General features: G+C 44.9%; 1 protein-coding gene across 1 annotated transcript in view; it reads left to right on the top strand.

Annotated features, from left to right (window-relative positions):
- Nucleotides 1–5,779: 5,779 nt before the first annotated feature.
- The window catches only part of LOC308251649 (lipopolysaccharide-responsive and beige-like anchor protein), a gene marked incomplete at its 3' end in the record, with an annotated part of 65,574 nt that continues 52,700 nt past the window's right edge, over nucleotides 5,780–18,653 (top strand). Inside the window, exon 1 of the mRNA XM_080675393.1 lies at nucleotides 5,780–6,208. Within this exon, the coding sequence (XP_080531519.1) occupies nucleotides 5,990–6,208 (219 nt within the window). The 5' untranslated portion in view covers nucleotides 5,780–5,989. The remainder of the gene's footprint in view (nucleotides 6,209–18,653) is intronic.

Raw genomic sequence — 18,653 nt, 5'->3', positions numbered from 1 at the left:
AGGCCCAGTGCATGAATTCATGCACTGGTGGGGTCCCTTGGCCTGGCCTGCTGGGATCAGTGGACCTCTGTGCACCGCAGCCTAGCCTTACCTGCCAGCTCCTAGGGCTCCAGCCTGCTGTCGGCATCAATCCCGCACTGCACGAAGTAGTGTGCAAAAGCGGCAGGCAGCCAGGGAGGAGCCTGAGCCTGGGCTGGGTGCTGTGTGGCTCCCGCTCATCTGGTACCGCTGTGCCTGTCCCTCTGCGCCCCCCCTCCCCCCCACTTCTCGGGCTTGCAGGGGGAGTGTCTGTGGGAGAGGCTCACACCACTGTAGCTGAGCTTGCCAGCTGTGAGCCCAGTGTCTGGTATCTGTCTGTCAGCTGAGCTGCACTCCCGCTGTGGGAGTGCACTGACTACCAGGGGGCAGCTCCTGTGCTGAGAGTCTACCCCCTGGTGGTCAGTGCACATCATAGCTACCACCCGGTCGTCCGGTCACTTAGACTTTTATATATATAGATAGATTGCAATTTGGGATAGGGTGGTGATACATTTCATCTCGTGACAATTACTCTTTTACCATCATAGGAGAACACTGCAAATGAACTACCTATTTACACACTACTTAAGAACAAAATAGAGATGGGAAAACAGAAAAGACAAATCAACAAACTAATATTTTTATGTCTTAAAAGTTTGCTTTGGCTAGCATACTTGCTGAAAGTGAAGAGATGTTTCCTTTTTCAGAGTCTCTACCCCTAGTGACATATCAAAAGAAAAAAATAATTTAAGTGCCTAAAATGTAAAAAATGTATAAAGATAATTTTGAACTTCCAGATTTTGAACAACCATATGAACTTTTAATCTTAAACTTTTGAGCTTCCAACTGTAAGAGTAGACAATGTCTTTTCCTCTTAAATTCTAAATATTCCCAGAGTCTAATGCCCAATAAAAGTTATTTTATTTTTATTGTTTTTTAATATTTTTATTGATTTCAGAGAGGAAGGGAGAGGGTGGTAGAAACATCAATGAGGAGAGAAAATCATTGATCGGCTGCCTCTTGCACACTCCCTACTGGGGATTGAGCTTGCAACCCGGGCATGTGCCCTTTACCAGAATCGAACCCGGGACTCTTCATTCTGCAGGCCAATGCTCTATCCACTGAGTCAAACCAGCCAGGGCCAATAAAAGTTATTGATAAAGGTAACTAACATTTAAAATTTTATTTATTAGTAAAATTTAATGACTAGTAAAAGCAATGTCTGACTTTCTCACAAGGAGGGTGCTGCAAGCCAGGACTACGAATTTCCAGCCTGTGGTATCATAAGCTGTGCTATATAACAATTTGAAGAAAACTCCCCATTCATGGATATACAGTGCATAGCAAATCATGTAGGTATAATCATTTAATTAATCCATATCCTAGGAAAATGTAGAGAAGTTACAATTCAGTGGGTTGCGTGTTCTTTTTAGTAGAAAATCCCATCTACCTTTGTTATAAAAAATTTCTTTTCTTTGTATTATAGGTAAAGGTTTTTAGATTGATAATCTTGATTTATCCATAAAATCACATTCTCTTTGCTTGAGTTCCTCTGAGTTATGCACAAGTCTTCCTGCTCTGAATCCACTAGTTTTGTTTTTCTGTTATGGTTTCAATGTATGCGGAAGACAAGTAAAATTATGAAAGCCCTTTAGTCTTTCTGTCAAGATGGTGATGTCAGAGAGAGATACAAATTAGATAGTGATAGAAAACTTGAGCCTGGAATTACAGGAGGCTTATTTTTCCTTCCTCTCTTTTAAAAAATATTTTTATTGACTCTAGAGAGAGGGAGAGGGATAGAAAGGTGGATAAGAGAGAATCATCCATTGGCTGTTCCCCTACACGTCCCCTCACCAAGGATCCAGCCCACAACCCCAACACGTACTGGGAATGGAACCTTGACCTCCTGGTTTATGGGCTGATGCTCAACCATTGAGCCACACTGACTGGCTTTTCTTCTTTCTTTTCATTTGTGTAGAACAGTGGTTCTCAACCTTTCTAATGCCGTGACCCTTTAATACAGTTCCTCATGTTGTGGTGACCCCCAACCATAAAATTATTTTCGTTGCTACTTCCTAACTGTAATTTTGCTACTGTTAATGAATCGTAATGTAAATATCTGTGTTTTCCGATGGTCTTAGGCGACCCTGCTAGCGGTTCTCAACCTGTGGGTCGCGACATTAGAAAGGTTGAGAACCGCTGCTGTAGAGCCCAAGACCATCGGAAAACACAGATATTTACATAACGATTCATCAGTTACGAAGTAGCAACGAAAATAATTTTATGGTTGGGGGTCACCACAACATGAGGAACTGTATTAAAGGGTCGCGGCATTAGAATATAGTAGCTGAGTGTGTGATAGAGGGATACAAGGAAGGCAGTCTGATAAACACATCTGCTGATAGTTCATATGAAGACTTTTCCCTAGAAATCTAGTCAAAATTTTAACAAGTGATAAAACTGCTTTTCATTTTAAGATCACCATATAGACAAAGATCTTCCTTCTTAACTGATGGTAGTTGTATAGACTCAAGCAAGGGCTTTCAGGCCAGAAAAATTAAAGCAAGTTAGAGTTTTGACTCAATCCAAATAATATGTATCGAGTACCTACAATGTTCAAAGTATTGTGCCATGAAGGAGCTTAACAGTTGATAGACCATTACACCTTGAAGCACTTTCATGGTTCTATTCTTTACATTTAATGGTTGACAATATGTGTGATTGCCTTCAGGCCCCTTTTGTTTCACCAGAAGTGTTAATAGTGAATAATTGTGACCACACCATATTTGGGCATTCTCACTATCATCTGTCCCTTCTTAATGGAGAACATTTATTTATTTAACAAATACTTTATAGCCCTGATAAACCCAATATATTAACACTAGAGGCCCGGTGCATAAAATTCATGCATGAGTAGGGTCCTAGGCCTGGCCAGTGATCAGGGCTGATATGTGGGGCAACTGGTAGGGCGATGGGGGGACCCCCGCGCTGGCACACACTTGGCTGGCCTGGCCCCGCCCCCCCGATGGCCCCACCGCTGCTGCCAGTAGCCTCCTTCTCGGAGGGCAGACGCTCATCGCAAGAGCTGCCCCTGGTTGGCTTGCCGGCCAGCCCTGCCCCCCACCGCCGCTGCTGCCGGTCGCCTCCCCCTGCGGGCAACCAGCGGGGTGATCTGGGGTGGAGGGCCCACTGGCACCCGCCTTGGCTGGCCTGGGGCCTGCGGGCTGGGGGCAGCTCCTGCGTTGAGCGTCTGCCCCTTGGTGGTCAGTGCACGTCATAGCGACCGGTTGTTCTGCCTTTGGTCAATTTGCATATTGGGCTTTTATTATATAGGAGTAGGATACTCAAGGTTAGACTATTTGCTCAAATCTGAGAAAGCAAAATGCTATTAGAAGCCTTCCATTGTTTAGTGCCTCTCTCCCTCCCACCCTACTGAAGTGTTAAAGGTCACACCACACTCCCTATTCCAGATTTAGTCATTTAACCACCTGAACTATAAACCTGGGGTGTTTAAAATAGTTTTTTCATCGATTCAAGAATGGCAAGCCACTGATGTTGCCTCTTACCTTGGCAATGCACAGATTACTAATTCAGATCATGAGGAAAATGTTTACCTCATCTTCGGAGTATTTAAACCCACTTATGGAAAACAAATCTTCTAACACACATTTGCAATCCCATGAGATTGGTGCAGCTGAATTCATTTTAGTATTTTTAAAAAGGTAACACTTCTCTAAACATTCTTGGGCTTATCTTCTCTTACTTGCCTCCCTCCTCTCAAATTTCCATGTGAAAGTTAAAATTCAGTTTGCTTTTCAAGCCCATCTCAAATATCCCTCTCTAGGAAACTATTTAATCTCTCAAATTAACATACAGTAATTTTTTTTTTCTTCTGACTCTTCCACAGTACTTTCTTTTGTTTGACCCTCACCTTTTGCTTCTCTTTCATATTAGGGAATTGCCAGTATTGTAAACATTTTTTTTTTTTTTTTAAAAGGCCTTATGACTTTCAAGAGTCATAAGTGTGAAAAACCACTTTCCTGTTTGGTTTTCACTAATACATGAGGAAGAATGCTTTGCTGTGAATTGTGGGAGTGCAGGGGAAGGACACAGATGATGATGATCTGGGCTGGTTTCAATCCTAATATAATTTATCTTTCCAAGTAATCCGAGAAGGAGGAGCATCTAACTTTCACACTGGAAAATCACTAGAGGGAAAAAAAAACCCTTCGGAGATGTGCAGGCAAAATTCACCCCGCCTCCACGCCGTTTAAAGCAGCTGCCTCAGGAATCTTCCCTTCCTTAGAATGTGGGAGAGGTTTGGTGCGACGGCAGCTGCAAAGCAACGAATCTTTCCCATTCCTCGTGGACACGGCCCCCCGCCCACCCCCTTCCAAATGGTGGCAGCTGCCGAGGCATCCCAGTGGGAATCTCTTTCCAAGTCTTCGCCGAAAGCGGCGGGCGGGCAACAGCTGAACGCAGTCAGCGGTGGGGGCTCTGCTCCCCTAAGACGAGGACAGCAGCCTCGCTGGCTCCAGCGTTGCCACCTCCCTGGCGCGCCGCGGTCCCTCAGGTGTCCTTCTCCAAGTCCAACAAGACACCTGGGTAACGTGGGGCGGGTTCCCTCCGCGCCGGAGAACCTACGGCAACAACAGAAGGAGCGTCAGAATCTCCGGCTCAGCACCTTCCCAGGTCAGGGGGTGGGAGGCGCGGGAAGAGCCGGCTCCTGGAGGGAAAGGTCTTTCCTCGCCCGGCCCGGGGCACACCTGGTGCTGCTTGAGCAGCGCGCCCACTTGGGTAAGTGTCTCACGCGGTGCTGCTAGCAAGTCCGCGCCCAGCGCCCCCGCCCTCCCCGGACCCCCTCGGCCGCCGGCGCGTCCCCACCCGCCTCCGCCCGCGCACGCGCACGCCGCGCCCGGCAGCCTCGGCGCTGTCATGGCGGCGGGGAGCACCGCCAGTGGGCACGGGGACGGCCGCGCGAGCCGAGGCGGGGCTGGCTGTGCCAGTAGCATCCTCACCGGCGCCAGCAGCCTCAGTCCCGGCGGCCGTAGCGCCAGCGGCGGCTAGTTTTGCAAAGGCTGATCGTAGGGGTGGGGCGGACCAGGAAGCCATGGAGTTCTGTGCAGCCGCGGACTCCCGGGAAGCGGACTAGGGAAACTTGGAGGCTGCGACCAGGTGCACTGACCTCTCTCTCCCCGCCTCCCTTCTCGCGGTCTCCGCCAGGCCTCCCCTCCCTTCTGGCCACAACACACCTGCCCTCCTCTCCCCGATGGACTTCAGGTGCCTGAGAGGTGCTCCACTCCTCCCCCTGGGCTGAGCGTGGAGAAGAATCACCGCCCCCTTCCCCCGCCTTTTCCTGCCCGGATCTTCGCCGCCACCTCGTCTCGCGGCTCCCTGGCGGGGGTGAGGACGGGTCCGGAGTATCTGGGTGAGGAGTAACTTTCTGCCTCTATGGTAGCTCGTGGGCCCCGTCCTTCCCTCCGACCCCTCCTCTCCCAGCGACAGTTTCTCTTTCGGTGCACCTGTGAGGAGAGGTTGCCCTGCGCCTGGAACCTGCGAGTGGGGGAGGAGGAACCTGTTCGGGAGCCGCCTGCACCCGCCTACCCTCTGAACCCCGCTCCTCGAGTCGGGGAGAAGCGGGTGGCTGCTCGTGGGGTCCCTTTAGTAACTTATTTGACGCGCCATAAGTATTCCCTTTCTTCCCCTAAAACACCCTAAAACAAAACCTAGCCTATTTAACGTTTATCTAATCTTCCAATAGGGTTTGGCGTTGTTGTCAGCCTCGGGGCGAGAGATTGGACAAATATTCTCCAAGAGGAGGAGGGCGACGCCAAGGACTTTCCACTCCAACTGCTTTTGGGGGTTCTCCGCAACTTGGGAGAGTGACCCTTTCCGTTTTTGCGTTGCGTGTGCTCATTTCTAGGGCAGCGATTGCTGTCCCATAGTGACTCGAGCTTCTCGGGAACTAGCCATGGCTAGTGAAGACATTAATGTCCCTTCCCCGCCACCAACAGGTGATGACGGGGGAGGTGGAGGGAAAGGAGAAGAAACCTCTGCTGAAGAGGGTGCATTGTCCCTCACACCAGGGCTCCCCATCAGGGGCATCAGAATGAAGTTTGCTGTGTTGACCGGACTGGTTGAAGTTGGAGAAGTATCCAATAGGGATATCGTAGAAACTGTCTTTAACCTGGTAAGTGGATACCTATTTTAAAAGCATATATTCTCTTCATTGGGTTGAGGAACAAGCAGTTAAAGAGGGAGCCATGTGCTTTACTCAGACTGAGGATGGCTTTTTCCATGGGTAGAAGCACAAAATTCTGCTGACCTAAATGAAACAGTGTCTTGTATCTTTCAATTTAAGGGAAATGATGTAAAATGAAGATGCTCCCGCTCACTTTGGTACTAAGAAAGTAAATGTTGCTAATGGAAATATTTTGGGGCTTTCCAGAGGAGTTGTATTCTATAAATTATTTTGGGAGAGAGATATAAGTAAGTTTGCATTTCTCTTTGACATTTCGAGTAAGTGCTTGTGACCTCTTTTTGGACTCGGGAAGTAATGTAAGTGGTAGGGCTACCTTTTGAGTCTGCCTAAGTTATAGTTTGCTATAAGTTTTGAACACAAAATTTTGTTCAGAGGCTTGATGAAAGATAAATTTGCTGCAAAGTTAGCATTTATTTTCAATTTTGACCAGTCCTATTTTTAGGCAAAACTAACAAATATTAAATTTTGGAATGAATGTCAGGTTATATTGTGAAAATAGAATGGCAGTTTACTTTTATTTTTTAAAATCTATTATTGATTTTAGAGAGGAAAGGAGAGACATCAGTGATAAGTCATTGATCGGTTGCCTTCTGCACGCCCCCTACAGGGGATCGAGCCGGCAACCCAGGCATATGCCCTGACAGCGAATCCAACAGTGTCCTCCTGGTTCATAGGTTGAAGCTCAACCATTGAATGGTTGAATGGTTATTTGAAAAGAGGATTTTAGCAGAGATAGGATAATTTTTTTTTTTAAATTCCTGTCTAGCAATTAAGCATATTTGGTCACTGGAAGTTGCTGGTTATACCATTATGAACTATGAATGTTATTTTATAAAGATGGACATGCAATACTTCCCTTTTCTGTTCTTAGAAATGGTTCTTTCCTTTATTTTTTTTAAGTTTTTAGTTTTTATGAGTTTATTTGAGCCAAACTGATGACATGTGCCGAGACTAAGATCTCAGATGCTCCAGAAATGGTTATTTTTAATAAGGGCTTTTTCAGATTTCTTTATTCCAACCTCTGTTGCCCATCAACTTTTTAAAGAATAAAAAGTAAATTTAACCTTAAAATACTTCCTCCTCTTCCACATAATCACCTGAGTTAGAACATAACAGATGGGAACAAATATGAATGAATGTGCAGTAGTTGTAATAATTATTTAGCACCTTTCCTTGTTGCCTCTATGTTTTCAAGGTTAGGCTCCTTTTATTTCAGGGCAGTTAATTATTTCCTTCACGGCACCTTTGCTAATAGTCTGGTCACCTGCAATACAGCTTCTAGAATGAGAAAATAGCTAGATGAAATTAACTTTTGGAATATGAAAACTTTGAAAAATAGGGTATTTCTCTACCAGTTTGTTGTATTTGGAACTTACGTATAAAGACCTATAGACCCATGTTTTTAACTATATATTATGGAAAATTTCAAATACACACTAAAATAGAACGGTATAAATAGTATAAAGAACCCTGTTATCTATCATCCAGCTTCAACAATTATCAGTGTTTTGTTGGATCGTGTGTGTGGGTGTGTGTGTGTGTGTGTGTGTGTATGTGTGTATGTGTGTATGTATGTTGAGGGGGGGACTTTAAAAGTTTGTGAGCCTTGCCCTGGTCGGGTAGCTCAGTTGGTTAGAGCACTGTCCCCATACTGGTTTGGATTTCAGATCAGGGCACATATAAGAAGTAATCAATGAATGTATAAATGAGTGGATCAACAAATCAATGTTTTCTCTCTCACTCTCCCTTCCTCTTTCCCTTCCTTTCTTTCAATAAAAATCAATAAAAATAACATTTAAGAATAAACTAAAAGTTTGTGAATCTCAAGGAGATAAATGGTAGATTGATATATTCCTTTACTTCAAAATAGAGACTCTTGAATTGAAAAGTTTCCTTTTCAGGTTTTTTTCCCCCCCTTTATCTAAACCTCATGTACCTTGGATGATAAACACACAGCTGTGATAGTGATAGACGGTAATTAGTTGTTTCTAGACAACATTCCCCTGGCAGAAAGAAGATTTGAACTGCTCTGTTCTTTGAATCACTTGCATTTTATTATTAAGGAAAATTAAAAAATGTGGTAATAGTTGCTTATATGCTGCCCAAAACTGTAGGCCTGGTAGGGATTGTAAGGTTATTGGTTAAGTCCCTCACAGTTGCATGTTTGCAGGATAATAGATGCTCCTGTAGAAGGAGAGGGAAAATCTGTTCAATTATACCCACTCATCACCATCATTCTCTTCTCATATAAAGCAGAGAAAGTTGCTGAGAGGACTGGATTAGTTCCTTTCTTTCCATTCTCTCTTATGATACTTTTCATGCTTCTTCATGGATATCTAGGGTGTTGGCCAGTTTTCAGAAAATCTGGGGAGCTGAAATGTTGGGAATTTGGTAATCTAGTTCATCTCAATGTTAATGCAGGTGCACCTAAATATTTCTTAACTGATGGTTGTCAGCCTTAGCCTAAATTATGTTCAAGGATGGGAATTGCACTGTTACAATAAATGATCGTTTTAATTAAAAAAATTTAAAAATACTTTTATTGATTTCAGAGAGGAAGGGAGAGGGAGTGAGAGATAGAAACATCAATGATGAGAGATAATCCTTGATTGGCTGCCTCCTGCATGCCCCACACTGGGCATCGAGCCTGCAACCCGGGCATATGCCCTGACCAGGAATTGAATCGTGACCTCCTGGTTCATAGGTCAAGGCTCAACCACTGAGCCATGCTGGCCGGGCTAATAAATGATTTTTATTTTTATTTTTTTTTCTGAATTTTTATAAAAGGTTACTTGAGCCAAAATGAGGACAGATGCTTCCAGTAATAATGTGATTTTTAAAAAGTTATTACTACTTACCAGGCAATGGGCCAAATGCTTTACATGTTTTTTTAATTCTTCATACCTCCTGTTATTGTGCTTTGCTTTATTGTGCTTCATGGGTGTTTTTTTTTTTTTTAAACAAATTGAAGGCAAGACCCTCCACCAGCAAAAGGATTACAACCTGCATTATTGGGATACTGGTTTTATGTGGTGGTCTGAATCCACAGTATCTCCTAGTTATGCCTGTGTCTCATTTTATAGATAAGGATACTGAGATACTGAAAGGTTAACTAGATTGCCTCCAATTTGATGATTCTGGGAATGGCAGCCTTTCCAGGAATATATCTGTCTCTTGAGTTGATGTAGAATTGTTTGATTCCCTGGCAGGTGTTTATAGTTTAGGTATAGCTTTCCCCAATGTAAGGGCACAAAAATCATTGGTCTTGCTAAATATTAATGGTGAAACCTCCATCAGTACATTCAACTTCTTATTTAACATTCAAATAGATTTGAAAAAACTGCTTTAAAAACACCTTTAAAGTAAGAACATTTTCGTTTTTTTTACTCAGAATGTGGATGTAGAAAGTTGATCATTAGTTTTTTTTACAGTCGATACATTGGATTAAAATTTCTAAAACTGTAAAAGTCGGATGTAGACTACAGACTATATAACATGACTAAGTAATGAAATACTATAACAATATAAGCCCTGTGAATCTTACATCTAACTTAACCAGTATATTACCAATATCGTTGATTCCTCTGGTGTGCTCCTCTTTTAACCTATCTTTACAGGATTTTTCATTAGTAAGTTCACACTATTATCCTATATAATATTCTATATAATAAAAGGCTAATATGCAAATGGACTGAATGGCAGAACGACTGATCGCTATGGTGCGCACTGACCACTAGGGGGCAGATGCTCAATGCAGAATCTGCCCCCTGGTGGTCAGTGCGCTTCCACAGGGGGAGCGCTGTTCAGCCAGAAGCCGGGCTCACGGCTGGTGAGCGCAGTGGCAGGAGCCTTTTCCGCCTCCGCAGCAGCGCTAAGGGACCAGGCTGAGGGACCCCCCCCCCGCCCCCCGCCTGAGTGCATGAATTCGTGCATGAGGCTTCTAGTAGCTATCATAGCATTTTTCTGTTTTTCAGGCATTTATTTGTTTATTGTTAATGCTCACCTGAGGATTTTTTTTTTTGCATTGCTTTTCAGAGAGGGAGGGAGGGAGGGAGGGAGGAGGGAAGCAAGAGAGAGAGGGAGAGAGAGACAGAGACAGAGAGAAGCATCCATGTGAGAGAGACACATCGACTGGTTGCCTCCTGCATGTGCTCTGGGGGTCGGCAGGGAATCCGCAACCCAGGGATGTTCTCTTGACTGGAAATTGAACTTGCAACCCTTTTGAGTTGGGGGAGAGAGAGAGAGAGAGAAAAGGGGATGCTCTAACCATTTAGCCACCAGCCAGGGCTCAGGTCTTTTATTAAAATAAGGTTATGTTCCCAAAGGACTTGTATGCATGCATATTAGCATAACCAATGGACACAGATACTGGGGCGGTGGGGGCTTGCCTGGGGTGGGAATGACTTGGGGGCGGGGGGGTCATTTGGGGAAAAAGGAGACATAAATAAAACTTTAGACAATAAAAAAACCCACAAAGAATGTTATTTAAAATAAAAAAATAGGTTATGTTCTATTGATTCTTTTTGACATATTAACTACTATAATAAAGTTGTACTGTTAAAATTAAATAAACTCTGGTCCCCCAGAATTGTCCAAATTAGTGGTAGAGTTATATGGTAGAGCCATATAACTTGAGATGTCTTTCTCTACAAAGTTCTGCCTCCCAACTTTGCTAATTTGACTTGCACTTACTCTGCTATAAAGTCCTTTGAAATTTACCACCCTTCTTGTAATTCCTTTTGCAAGTCTGTTTTATAGTAAGTTTTGATTAATGGTACACCTGTGTATTCAAGTGTTTCAAACTTCTGGTCAACTTTTACATTTTTCTGGTTGTACTTCAAAACCATTTTATTTTTGTCTTCATCTGAATGCTGATGTTATTTGTCAAACTTTGGACCCAGAATAATTAATGTATTGGCATGTTTTCAGGAACTTGATGCTGAGGTTAAGGCTTCTATCAGGTATTTAAAGGTATTCAATGTTATTTAATTCAAAAATAGTGTTTCTCATGATCTGGTGACAAATGGCATGTTTTCATGAAAATTTTTTTGTTTGTTTAAAGAGTATAAGAATTTAATTAAAGCATTGACGCTTAAAAGGTGGAATATAATTTTTTGTTATGGTAGTATCCCCTTATCTGCAGTTTTACTTTCTGCAGTTTTAATTACCTGCAGTGACTCGTGGTCCAAAAAGAATGAAGAGAAAATTCCAGAACTAAACAATTCATAAGCTTCAACCCTCTACCCCTGTTAGTCATTTAGTAACTGTCTCATTTATTAGTGCATTATTGTAGTCCTTACGTTTAAGTAACCTTTATTTTATTTAATAATGCCCCAAAGTGCAAAAGTGGTTTTTTAAAAAAAGTTGTATAGGAAAAGCATAGTCATCCACTGGGGGTCTTGGAACATATTCCCCATGGATAAGAGGGGACTACATGGATATAGGTCCTGCTAAATATTAACGGTGTGACAACTTAATGGCTAGAGGAGTTTAGCACATCAAACAAAGCCTCTGCTAGTATTGACTATGCTGAGGGTGTACTTGTAGACTTAAAGGGGCAGCTGCTATTCCATTCTAGCTGATTGTTGTTTTATGGTAACATGGGCCCAATGGTGTAATACCTTTTGATTTTTTAGGAATTAGAAATCTAGATCTTAAAAACATTAAAAAATTATTAAAATACAGGGTGGGGCAAAAGTAGGCTTACATTTGTTCATGTGGAAAATAATACAATCTATACTAATAAAAGGGTAATATGTTAATTAGACTGGAAGACCTTTCAGATGTCCTTCCGGACAAAGCCATGGTGGCGGGGCTGAGGCAGAGGCGGTTAGGGGCAATCAGGCTAGGAGGGGAGGGCAGTTGGGGGCAAGCAGGCCAGCAGGGGGGGTAGTTGGGGGCGAGCAGGCAGGCTTGGGGGGGCAGTTGGGGGCGAGGAGGCAGGCAGGGCGCGGCTGTTGGGGGCAAGCAGGCTGGCAGGAGGGGGCAGTTGGGGGTGAGCAGGTCGGCAGGTTGGGGCAGTTGGGGGCGATCAGGCCAGCAGGGGGGGCGGGCAGTTAGGGCCTATCAGACTGGAAGGGGTGGCAGTTGGGGGCAGTCAGGCCAACAGGCAGAAGAATGGTTAGGGGTGATCAGGCAGGCAGGCAGGTGAGTGGTTAGGAGCCAGTAGTCCTGGATTGCAAGAGGGATGTCCGACTTAGGCCTAAACCGGCAGTCGGACATCCCCTGAGTGGTCTCAGATTCGAGAGGGTGCAAGCTGGACTGAGAGACACCCCCCCATGCACAAATTTCCTGCACTGGGCTACTAGTCTGTATATATGAAAAGCCAGCAACCAGAACGCTGTAACGACCAGAATGACCAGTCGCTATGGCGCCCACTGTGGTCAGCAGACTGGCCCAATGCGGGGGTGGGGCCGGCTAGCCATCCTCCCGCAGCCTTTCCCCAAGGCCGGCCCTGCCCCTGATTGGCCTCCCCCACCCCAATTGGCTGGCAGCTCCTCCCCCCAGCCAGCTCTGCCTTCGATCACCCCCTGCACACCATTCAGGGGTGGGGCTGGCTGGCCAACCTCCCACGGTCTCTCCCCCAGCTGCTGACCCCCGATCTGCCCCCACCCCATTTGGGAGCAGGGTCAGCCAGTCCACCACCCACAGCCCCTCCCCACAGCTGGCCCTGCCCCCAATTGGTCCCCCCCATCCCAATCATGGGCGGGGCCTGCTGGCCAATCTCCCGCAGCTTCTCCACCCAGCCGGCCTGGCCCGGCCTTGATCAGGCCCCATTCGGGGTGGAATGGCCGGCCAACCTCCCACCATCTCCTCCTCCTGACAGGCCTGGCCCCGAACACTCTGATTGGGGCCAGGTCGGCCGGACCTACCCATGCATGAATTTGTGCAGTGGGCCTTTAGTCCTATATAATAAAAGGCTAATATGCAAATTGACTGAATGGCAGAACGACCGGTCGCTATGACATGCACTGACAACCAGGGGGAGCATTGCTCAGCCAGAAGCCGGACTCATGGCTGGCGAGCGCAGTGGTGGTGACGGGAGTCTCACTCACCACCGCAGCAGTCAGACATCCCCTGAGGGCTCCTGGACTGTGAGAGGGTGCAGGTTGGGCTGAGGGACTCTTCCTGAGTGCACGAATTTTGTGCATCGGGCCTCTAATAATTAGTAATTAATAATACAAGAATAAACTGTGTTTCATGTACTATGTGGGACATAAAGTCACTTTTCAAGCTTTTATACAAACCTTAATTAAAAGATATTCATTGAACATGTTTTTATTCTGATGTGTGCCATCATGATTTTAAGGGTTACCCTTCTAGAAATATACTTGCCCCAAATCAATTTGTACTTCATGTTATAAGTAGTAGAAAACTTGAACTTGTTTGAAACATAGTAAAAAGGATTTATAGACTGATTTATCCAGAATTCCAAAGGTAGGGCAAGACTTAGAGTAACACAGTAATATTCAAGACCAGTTTCTTTCCATTTCTTTTCTGCTTTCTATAATGTCAGCTTCAATCTGTTGGTGTTCCTCTCACAGTTGTAGAATTGTTGCCACTGGCAGTTAGGAGAGAGAGCCTCTCGTCCTAACATTCCAAACTAGAGTCCTGATTGGACCTCTGAACAAATGATGTGGCCATTGAAATGTGTTGATTGGCTTAAGCCAGTGGTCAGCAAACTCATTAGTCAACAGAGCCAAATATCAACAGTACAACGATTGAAATTTCTTTTAAGAGCTAAATTTTTTAAACTTCTTCTAACGCCACTTCTTCAAAATAGACTCGCCCAGGCCGTGGTATTTTGTGGAAGAGCCACACTCAAGGGTCCAAAGAGCCGCATGAGGCTCGCGAGCTGCAGTTTGCCAACCACTGGCTTAAGCAAAACTGGGCCAAATGCTATACCTAAGGATAGGATCAGTTTTTCATACCTGGGCTGTATGGCGAGGGATGGATACAAAAATAAAAATCTGGATAAGACAATGAAAGGGTCAATGGATGCTGGATAAATAGCCATGATGTCCACTAGTCTCCTTTTCAAATGCATAATAATAAAATAGGTTTAAAGGTATTTCTATAAAGAGGAAAATACTCACTATCCCAACACCCTTTTGTGATCTTGAACAAGTATTTTTAACTTCTTTGTGTCTTAGTTTCCCCATTTGTACAATAGGGAAACCACATTGTAGTGAGGTTGAAAGGAGTAAATACTTGTAAACCACTTAAAATAATGTGTGGCACATTAAATGCTATTACAACTATTTGCTATCCTATATAATAAAAGCCTAATATGCTAAGTGTCTGGTCGTTTGGTCAGCCGTTCAACCAATCAAAGTGTAATATGCTAATGATATGCTAAGGCAGTTCAGCCACATGTTATCACGTGCACTGACCAGTAGGGGGCAGACGCCCTGACTGGTAGGTTATCTTGCTGCTGGGGTCCGGCCAATTGGGACTGAACGAGATGGGCTGGACATGCCCTGGAGCCCTCCCGCAGTCCCTCCCCAGCTGGCCAGCCTCCCACGTCCCTCCCCGCCCCCGATTGTGCACTGGTGGTGTCCCTCAGCCTGGCCTGCACCCTCTTACAATCCAGGACCCCTCAGGGGATGCCGGAGAGCTGGTTTCGGCCTCATCCCGCAGGCCAGGCTGAGGGACCCCACTGGTGCATGATTTCATGCACCAAGCCTCTAGTTATCTACGCTGATAGAGAAAGTTGCAAATTGACCGTACCTTTGTGACGCCTACCAGCCAGTCAGGAGTGAGTATGCAAATTAACCCAACAAAGATGGAGGGTTAATTTGCATATGCAGCCGCTCCGGTCCTCTGGGCACCATGGGAAGGCGGAAAGGTGGCTCTGGGCTGGAGTGAAAAGGCAGCTCCGGGCTGGAGGGAAGGCGGTGCTGGCAGCCAGGGGAAGGAAGGCCCATTCTTGCATGAATCTTCATGCATCGGGCCTCTAGTCTATATATCTAAAAGGCTAAGCGACTGTCTGACCAGTAGCCATGACGTGCAATGACCACCAAGGGGCAGACGCTCTGACTGGTAGCTATGGTGTGCACTGACTGCCAGGGGGCAGATGCTCAACGCAGGAGCTGCCAAGGTGCAGTGACTTGGCAACAGCGGTTCTTGGGTGATGCACCCTGGAACCAGAGAGGAGGGAGCCCAATTCTGGGGTGTGTTACCCAAGAACTGACCTCACAATCCGGGACCCTTTGGGTGATGTCGGAGAGCTGGTTTCGGCCCGATCCCCACAGGCCAGGCTGAGGGACCCCACCTGCCAGAGGGACCCGCTCACTCTGCAGACACCCTTCAAGCTGCGGCTCCGCCCCAGGTGCGGCTGGCCTGGGAGGGACCATAGGAGGTTGGCTCCGGGGTGTGTCCAGCCCTTCTCGCCTCGCTCAATCCAGCCCCACAGGCCACCTTCTAATTAATTTTCTTTCAATGTGCACGAATCTGTGCACTGGGGCACTAGTAATATTTATAAATTTAGGTAGTTGCAATCATCATATTCTAACCTTATAACTTTTTTATTTCTATATTACTAGTATTAGCATTATCCTATCTAATAAAAGAGTAATATGCAAATTGACCATCACTCTAATACACAAGATGGCCGCCCCCATGTGGTCAAAGATAGATGCCCCCATGTAGACACAAGATGGCCCCCACAAGATGGCCAGCAGGGGAGCGCAGTTGCGGGCCATCAGGCCAGCAGGGGAGCGCAGTTGCGGGCCATCAGGCCAGCAGGGGAGGGTGGCTGGGGGCGATTAGGCCAGCAGGGGAGAGCAGTTGGGGGGGACCAGGCCAGCAGGGGAGGGCAGTTGGGAGGGACCAGGCCTGCAGGGGAGGGCAGATAGGGGAGACCAGGCCTGCAGGGGAAGACAGTTGGAGGGGACCCAGGCCTGCAGGGCAGGGTAGTTGGGGGACCAGGCCAGCAGGGGAGGGCAGTTGGGGGGAACCAGGCCTGCAGGGGAGGGCTGTTGGGGGGGGGGGACCAGGCCTGCAGGGGAGGGCAGTTGGGAGTGACCAGGCCTGCAGGGGAAGAAAGTTGGGGGTGACCAGGCTGGCAGGGGAGCAGTTAGGCATCAATCAGGCTGGCAGGGGAGTGGTTAGGGATGATCAGGCTGGCAGGCAGAAGCGGTTAGGGGCAATCAGGCAGCCAGGCAGGCGAGCGGTTGAGAGCCAGCAGTCCTGGATTGTGAGAGGGAAGTCCGACTGCCCATTTAGGCCCAGTCCCGGTGATTGGGCCTAAACGGGCAGTCGGACATCCTTCGAGGGGTCCCAGATTGGAGAGGGTGCAGGCTGGGCTGAGGGACATCCCCCCCATGCACAGATTTAGTGCACTGGGCCTCTAGTTGGTTCTATAATATACTATGTAGTTCTTGAAATTTATTTAACAGCCGTTGTGATTTTCTTACAAGTGACTTGTTTTTAAACATCTTTATTGAGGTAAAATTCACATAGTAAACTTGTTTTAAGTATATAATTCAGAGGTTTTTAGTAAGTTTACAGAGTTGTGAAGACATTACCACAATCTAGTTTTAGAACATTTACATCCTTTGTTCAAGATGTTTTATAGTTTTAGCTCTTAAATTTAGGCCTATGATCCATTTTGAGTTAACTTTTGTATTCCGTGAAAGAATGCTCCGATAAGGGTCTAAATTCATCAGTTCTGTATGTGGATATCCAATTGTCTCATTGCTATTTGTTGCAAAGGGTATTGTTTCCCATTGAATTACCCTGAGCACCTTTGTCCGAAATAGGTTGACCATAAGTGTAAGTATTTATCTGGACTGTCAGTTTTTTCCTGTTGATTTATAAGTGCATTCTTATAACATTACCAAACTGTCTTGGCTACTGTAGCTTTGTAGTAAGTTTTGAGATAGGGATGTACGTTCACTGTGTTCTTTTCAAAATTGTTTTTCTAGGTCCTTTGCATTTTCATGTGAATTGCAGGGTCATCTCATCAGTTTTGTAAAAAAACATCACGCTGGAATTTTGATGGGGAGGGTTGAATCTGTTGATCACTTTGGAGGAATGTTGAATTTTACAGTCCATGAATATAGAATGTCTTTCCATTTATTCAGGTCTTCCTTAATTTCTTTCATCACTGTTTTGTAGTTATCAATGTATGAGCAGATGAATTATTTCTGAATAATTATTTTTTACTCTTAAAATGCTTCTGTTGGCATTTTGTGCATTGACATTTCCAGAGGAGGAATAAATATTTCAAAATATATGAATAGATATTATTAGATTATTCATTAATGTTGATGATTAAAAGAAATTTGGGTGAATTGGTGGATTTTTAAAACTAATTTATAGTTTCTTAGAAGTAATAGAATCCATCATTTAAGCCCCTGCGGGTAATACAGTCTTCTTTCCATTTGAATTGGTTTATTTTAAACTGAGAAATCATTTGTGAGTTGAAAAATCATAAATTTTATTTTTCCTGTTAATGAATACAAAAGGAAACTAAGTGAGCTTTTTCTTTCTCATACTGACCTAGCTGAATGAATCCAGTACATTTTTATAGTACTAAGTATCTATTTTTATCACATTTATTCTTAAAAATATTTTTAATAGTTTTTGTGTACTTGACAGAAAAATGTCCAGGATACATTTTTGTTTTATATTACTTAGTTAGTAAATTGTTTTATTAATTTTTGTTCCTCTAGAACTTTTCACAGTGATTGGAACTTCAAAAGTGCTTGTGAAATTATGTGGAAATGTCTTAATCTTTTCATCAAATATGTTATAATTATTAGTAAGTTTAGTTTCTTTGGTCCTTTTCTGCAAAAGGTATGTTGTTAGTCCATAAATTCTTTTATTTTCTCACTATTATACACACTTGTCAGGCAGTTTGCATTTTTCATTGTACAATTTTGAGTTACCTCAATATCTGTTTTACCCCTGAAAAGAACAAATTTATTAATTTATTTTCAAAATAGTCTCTTAAGTTTCATTTTAGTTTTTTTCCTTCTACTCTAATATTATTTTACTAGTGGCCTGGTGCACGAAATTTGTGCACATTAAAAGGGGATTAATTAGAGGAAATAATTTAATATTGCTATTTGCCCTTTCTCTGTAATAGAAGTGTCAGAGATGAAAGAAAATTAGTAAAATGTATATGAAAACCTTCCTCCTGTCAGAGTCTGGGGCACACCACGGGACCCAGAATCAAGTCCCCGTCCACCCACATGCGCCTCAAAATCACGTGAGACCCAGACCCGGCCGGCCCCCCACCCCTCATTGGGATAGATCCAGACCTGGCTAGTCCCACCCTTGTCAAGCCCCGCAGGGCAGGGAACATAGCCTCAGGTCCCCTGGCCCGGCGCCAGGATGGGGGGCGTGGCCTGAGGTCCCCCAGCCC

The sequence above is a fragment of the Plecotus auritus genome (genome assembly GCF_963455305.1).
Source record: "Plecotus auritus genome assembly, chromosome: 6".
Lineage (NCBI taxonomy): Eukaryota > Metazoa > Chordata > Mammalia > Chiroptera > Vespertilionidae > Plecotus > Plecotus auritus.
The sequence above is the reverse complement of the archived record's forward strand: the minus strand, read 5'-3'. Positions and strand labels throughout refer to the sequence as shown.